Genomic DNA, 6,790 nt, shown 5'->3' with positions numbered 1-6,790 from the left:
TTGGTTGACACGTAATGCCAATTATGATATATGAATTATTAAAACACAGATATATCTCTTTTTGGAGCAAAACAGAGAATTGTAAAAAAAATAATTATTTGGAAACTTGTAGGTTATTCTAGGTAATAATCCATCAATAAATTTATATTATGTTTTGTTATTAATAATAGTTAAAATAAGCCTCGATCTTTGCTGTATTAGTAATATGTTCGTTAACGTGAAAGATTTACTTTGTCGAAATGGTCATGTGATGTATTTGTCATGACCAATAGGTCTGGTGTCAACCAGTAAAATTCCAGGTGAACAAATGACTATCAGTTAAGGTCAACCTGGTTCTTATTATTATTTTGTAGTGACATTTGTCATGGTGTATGTCCTTACATTATACTTATTGGGTATGTATTCCGATGTTGATAAATGCTTGCATTATACAGTGTTATATAGAAAGTTTAATGTTCATCTAAAAGATGTAGGCAAAGCATTCTTGGAATCAATATATTATATAATAGCAACAGATTTTTTTAAACTGTAAATTTTATGACAATTGTTTCACATTCATGTTGTTTGAGAATAAAATACTTCAGACAAATTAATTAAATAAGCGATGACAAAAGACAACAACAGTTAAAGTTGTCGATATGTCGATTGGGTCATACGATGGGATATAATCAACTTGCTCCTATTTTTGACCTTTATCTAATATTATAAGGATCAGACCGTAATTTAAAAAAATGGCGTTGCATCTTTACGTAAGATGATATGTGCAATCGGCCACATAAACGTTTGAAATGTTACATGTATTGATATAAATGATCCAATATGTTGAACAAATCATATAGGAAACAAATATGAAGAAAAATGAAAGGCGAAGTAGAGCATTAGTCGGCAAAGTAAGATAAGAAAATGACATGTTGTTTTAAAAGTACTACTATAGTCAGAAAGATTCCATAATGAAATTTTTATATCGGTTAACAAGTTTTGAATGAAAAATTAAAATGTTGACACGTGTGCACATTTTATCTGTTACAAATTTTCGAAAATAAGTACAAAGTATTTTAAAACCATCAACTTCCTTCGTTTTTAAATCAAAGTAAAAAGAATGAATTATTTGGCTGGAGCGAGTTATTTCCCCATTATGATGATCATTGGAAACGTTTTGCATATATAAACAACTTATAAATGCAAACTCGTTGTTTTTTTCTTTCAGTTTTTATAAAGTATTGGTATTATATGTTTGTTTAGTCGAGCGTTTGCTTCTGTCAAGATTTATAGAATTCTACCTCTTTGAATTTACCTTGGATTTCGGTATTTGTGAATGAGGCTATTTTGTTTATTGTAAAAGATGTTTTTGGATTACAAGTACGTGAACCGTTTCCTGTATTATACAAAAATTATCCAAAACATTAATATACAGTGACAAATAACATCTCTATTTTTAAATAATTGATAGAATTAAACGATGGAAACATTTTGTAGACTGTATGATATTCAAATTCAAGGACGTTAAAACGATTTGTTTATGTGTGTTCAGCTGCATTGCATTAATACAGGGTACATTAGCCTGACCGTTTTGGAATGATTTATTTATTCGCAAATCTATTTGCCAAATGACATTAGTGTTTCTTCAATTTACGTTTTTATAGCAGCGCTGAGTTTAGTTGATTTTTTTTTTTATACATGTAGGCACAATTGCTTTGTTATTATTTTGATAGGAAACTTATTTGCTCAATACAGAAAAGCATAACTTACTCAACTTGTAAACGGCTCAGATTTCAAGAAAGTAGTAAAACATTGGAACACTATCTCCTTTAAATCATTTACAATTTTAGATGATTTTTTTTTCGATCAGTCTATGACTCAAAAATAAATTGATAATGATTTGATATGTCTTGATTCACAGTGAATTATATTACAATCCTACCACAGGTGTCGGATGTCGCATGTGGAGCAGGGTTTGATTGACCTTCCGGTCTTTTTTTTTTCTTCTTTGAAGCCATGGCGTTGTCCGTTTAATTTCGACTTATGAGTTTGAATTCTCTTTTGGTACCTTTCTTTTAATTCTCTTCAACAATCTTAACCACTAACAATAATAACTTTGTAAAACAAAATGTTATGCTTTTTTTAGTTTCCGGATTGGCATTTGTGAGCTCTGAATGCCAGTTTGGATGGAAACATTATTTGAACAAGTGTTACTACTTTAGCACTGATTCCAGGAACTGGGTTGCAGCATCGGTAATTCATTTTCATTATAGACTGTTTGCATTGTGTATTATATTAATGTATTACTACTTGATACTATAAACCTAGGAGGATCCTTAGCTATCTTTATCAGATTCTTTCGGCCAAATATTGTGATTCATTGAAATCCCCTTTATGATATATTTACATTCAACCGATGGTTTAATTTCTTGTGTTCTACTAATATCTAAATTGACCATCGTTAGTCAAATTTAATTTAAATAAAATGAAATATTGATTTATCGTGATTCCTCTTTTGGAGACAAAATTATGCATTTCAGAGTTTTTTTAACAATAATAAAGTAAAATAAAATGATATAAATAGCACTGAACATTTAAATTACTTACAGAAATCAAAAATTGTTTTTATAACGCTGTTAGAATCTAAGGTTTAATACAATAGTAATTATAACAGCTGCATATAATTCAAATAATAGAATTATTAAATCAGAAAAAGTAAGTTTTAACAAATCTCCAGGGACCAGTTGTATAACTTCGCTGTTAACGTAATTCGTTATATTAATGTTCCAGACCATATGAGTATTTTGTATACGTATACGTATACACGTACGGTCCGACCATACGCGTACGGTCGGACCGTATGAGTATACTCGTACGGTCAAGTATCAGCTGACCATACATGTTACTGGATCAAATGGGTTAAATTTAAACAAACATTTATCAATATCTTTCTTTTTTTTATTTTACAAATTGTTATTATTATAACGAGAAGAATAAAGTGAAGAAGCTATCAATTGAAATTAAATATTTGTTTAATTGTAAATCTGAATCTTATTTTGGTACTCTCGCCCAAGGTGACACTTGCTACCACAGGAAACGTCATATTTTCTTTTTACATTTACATGTTTTGTTAATGCATGATCCTTTGCATTTGCATTTTTTTGTAAAGTTTTTAGATATTCTAAAAAAATGTCTTCCCACATTATGTTTACTTCCGTTAACTTCAATTTCAGTGAGCATAATTCAATTAATGTATTTCTTGACATGCTAAATACAGGTGAATTAGCGTGATTTTTTTAAATAGTTAAAATATTAAGTTTTTATTTCAATTACAATTGAACTTTTTACATTAATTTGAGATTTAAGTTATATTGATCTGTAATATACATTTGTATCTAATAAACTTGACCAACTTCCTAACATTAGGTTTACCGTATGCGTATAGTCCGACCGTATGCGTATTTTGAAGAAAAACGTCTGTCGTTCCTTGTGTATATTGATTACGGACATTAAGTAATTAATCGTTATATCAGAAATTTTACTGTAAGCGAATTTGCTATATCATGACATTTTGCCAAGAATGTTTGATAAATTTGATCGGGGATTCTTTATAAACGTTCGCTATAGTCGATTTTAATTCTAAACCAATGTTTGTTTTACAGGCTTCATGTAGAGCCCACACAGCTGAATTGGTTGTCATCGAAACTGAAACTGAAAATAAATTTATTGCTGGCGAAATACTTAAACTGAGAGGTTAGAAATATCAAATATATTAAAAATTGGCTTGGGAAAATTGACAATCTGCAAACTATTTATGCTATTGTTATCTCTTACTTTTCGCAAATTTTAAACACCATAATTATGTTATGCTAAGATGTATACAGATCAAACAACAAGAGCTAAAAAAATAAACCACTATATTCTTGTATTGAAAGATAGTCGAATCTTATTATGGGACATACAGACTATAAGTCGAAAACAAACTGGCAACGCCGAGGCCAAAAAAAAAACAAAAAAAAAAGAACAGCAAGATAAAAAACAAAGCTACGAAAACTGAAGACAGAATAACATGAATCTCACAAAAAACGGGCTCCTGAAGGGTAACAGATCCGCACCATATGTTGCATTCTTCGTGCTGCTCATGTAACTGCAAACTCAACGGTAAGTCTTATAAGTTAGTTCATATTCAAGAAAACGAAGACGGGTAGTGGTTATGACAATTGGATCATATTCGTCGACACCTGTGAAGCAGGAAGTCCATAACTGTCCACCAACTTATGATGACGTCCGTAAATTTCCCGATGCCATGATCTAAACTTTCCCACTTGGAACTCTTGGTTTAATAGCTTCCTTGCGAGCAGCAACCCTCTATCAAGGAAATCATTATACAAAATGCAAGCCCTTGAATATTGCTACATTGAAATAGAAAACTCAAAATTGAGCAGCAAAAACCCCATCAAAAGGTGCTCTGGAAGGGTCAGCGGATCCAGCTCCATATGTGGCACACGATGTGTTGCTCATGAAAGTACAAACCCGGTGATAACTTCGTAAGTCATTTCGGAATAAACTTGTGAGCAGCTATCCTCTCAAGAGAATAATTTTAGAGAGTGCAAGCCCTGTAATATCGTATGAAATAGGAGATATATACTCCATATTTAAGCGCTGCTGGAATGTTGCTACATAAATAGAACGTTCACTATTGGGAAGCTTAAGTCATCTGTTTTGTCGGGGTTTTTTTTTTTTGTTTTTTTTACCGACCCGCATTGTTAATTTCTATTGGTCAAGTTGTCTAACTGACATGAAGTCCACTTAAACTATATGTTTGATTCAGGCATTTTTTCAAGAGATTCAACAAATATCATGTATATCTTTATTAACTGCATGGCTGATTTGCTATAATATTTTGTATTAAAATTACTGATCAATGTTTTACCGGGTTGCTTTTTTTGGCAATCTGTTCTTGTGTACTAATTTGTGATATAACGCTCAATTATATTATTCAAATCAATAGTACTGATGTAGCATCATCTAGAAAATAATGTCATCAAACTGTCACTAGGGCGGTATGAAAATTTGTAATAACGTTGTAGCGTTTGCCCATGTTGGAGGTTTGTCATATCAGTTCTTTAAATAGTTAATTTCCCCAAAAAAGAGAGTTTGTTCATTTCAGCCATTTTATTTCAAGTAACCATGTTCTGTTTATAATAAAAGTATAAAGAAACAAGAGGATAACTTATTATACAGTGGGCCAATTAGAAATGGCAGATGTGTGTTCATTCCATCATACATATTCAATGCACATAGTATTACCTGATACCAAATATGAATTCTTTTTTTAAAGGGGACTTTTGGTTGGATGGAACTGACGAATTTGCGGAGGGTAATTGGGAGTGGGCATCAATAGCAGAGATAATTCATTACTCCAACTGGTATCCTGGAGAACCAAACAATGTCTATGGCGAAGAAGACTGCCTAATGACTAATAACGGCCTCTGGAACGATGCACCTTGTAATCGGACATACAAATTTGTTTGTGAAAGAAGGTAATATTATTAAATTGTATAAGACAAAATAAAAAAACACATCAGTTAATATCAAATAATTTGTGTAGTTTTTATCTACATTGTGTATCATAACGTATTTGAATCATGGAATCAAAAATTAAAATGCATCAACAATATCACATGCAGATGTGTAACATGCGGTATATAAAATGTGTAAAAACTGATTAAATGCAACCAATGCCCTTTTTTCAAATCTTTATCATATATGTCCTAAAATTCAATATGCGATTGTTAAAAAAAAATCATTTGCTACTATCAGTTATTTTGATATGTAAGTGTTGGAATACTATAAAGGCTGCAAGATCGAGTATTTCCTATCATTATCAATACTTTTGTTGTTATTATAATTATTATTGATAATCTTATCTATATCATTATTATAAAGTATTATAACAAGAATACCTCATTATCATAAACACATAAAACAAAGCTTTTATTCTGTTTCAGCTTTGAATTGCCAATAGTCGGGTAATGTGCATATTTGCGTGAATAAATATGAAAGTTACATCTGTCGAATTTTTGTGTAGTAGCTACGTGATTACAATATAAACCAACTTGAATGTTTCATTAAACATTTTCATCTACTAAACATTACTTTTACAAACGAATCGTTCTGATGAGGATTTCATACATAATGAAATTTTAAAATCACTAGAACACACCCGCGAAATTGCAGCCATTTGGAGCGTGGTTGATAGAAAGTAAACTGTTGTAAGATGAAGTTTGAAAATTTTTTCAGGAAAGGTATCAAAAGTATCTTAAACATGAAACGATGTCAATTTTACGTTTTGAATTTCAAAATATCGGATGTAAATCTAAAGAATGTCAACTGAAAGGTCAACTATTTGTAGTAAAATGAACGCAAAATTAGTAGTTGTCGAGTTGATTTGTCACTATGCTTTTTGGTTTATTGTGCAGAAGACAGAATAATCGATATGTAAACCTTTTCAATTTTAGTCACTCGGAACGGATTCCGTTAATGAAATCGGATAATAATGTGATATTTGTAAAAAAAAATATGGAATTATGAATAAAACCATAATAAAATACTAATTAAACATTGTGAGTTGTGGACAACACCATCATATTTTGCTGAAATCTGATTTTTGTCAAATTTAATAAGATGTTGACTTTTTAAAAGCAAATTAATTAAATATGGGGTGCTTATTACGTCATTTGAATAGGGCTATAATAAAATACTCAATAAGCTACAACCACTCTAAATCGAACATGTCACAATGCACTTG

At 30.7% G+C, this 6,790-nt stretch overlaps 1 protein-coding gene across 1 annotated transcript; it reads left to right on the top strand.

Annotated features, from left to right (window-relative positions):
* The first annotated feature begins 299 nt into the window (after positions 1 to 299).
* LOC143055625 (C-type lectin domain family 4 member E-like) lies at positions 300 to 6,048 on the top strand. The gene is made up of 5 exons (XM_076228791.1): positions 300 to 395; positions 2,126 to 2,232; positions 3,642 to 3,732; positions 5,321 to 5,522; positions 5,991 to 6,048. The coding sequence occupies exons 1-5, from the start codon at positions 365 to 367 to the stop codon at positions 6,013 to 6,015; spliced, it is 456 nt and encodes a 151-aa protein (XP_076084906.1). The 5' UTR covers positions 300 to 364; the 3' UTR covers positions 6,016 to 6,048.
* Positions 6,049 to 6,790: the final 742 nt, after the last annotated feature.

This window comes from Mytilus galloprovincialis, chromosome 12 (assembly GCF_965363235.1).
Source record: "Mytilus galloprovincialis chromosome 12, xbMytGall1.hap1.1, whole genome shotgun sequence".
Lineage (NCBI taxonomy): Eukaryota > Metazoa > Mollusca > Bivalvia > Mytilida > Mytilidae > Mytilus > Mytilus galloprovincialis.
The sequence above is the reverse complement of the archived record's forward strand: the minus strand, read 5'-3'. Positions and strand labels throughout refer to the sequence as shown.

Coding starts and splice junctions, on each gene's coding strand:
- LOC143055625 (XM_076228791.1), top strand. CDS start 365: ATGGTGTATGTCCTTACATTATACTTATTGG. Junction 396..2,125: donor CCTTACATTATACTTATTGG/GTATGTATTCCG, acceptor TGCTTTTTTTAG/TTTCCGGATTGGCATTTGTG. Junction 3,733..5,320: donor CGAAATACTTAAACTGAGAG/GTTAGAAATATC, acceptor CTTTTTTTAAAG/GGGACTTTTGGTTGGATGGA.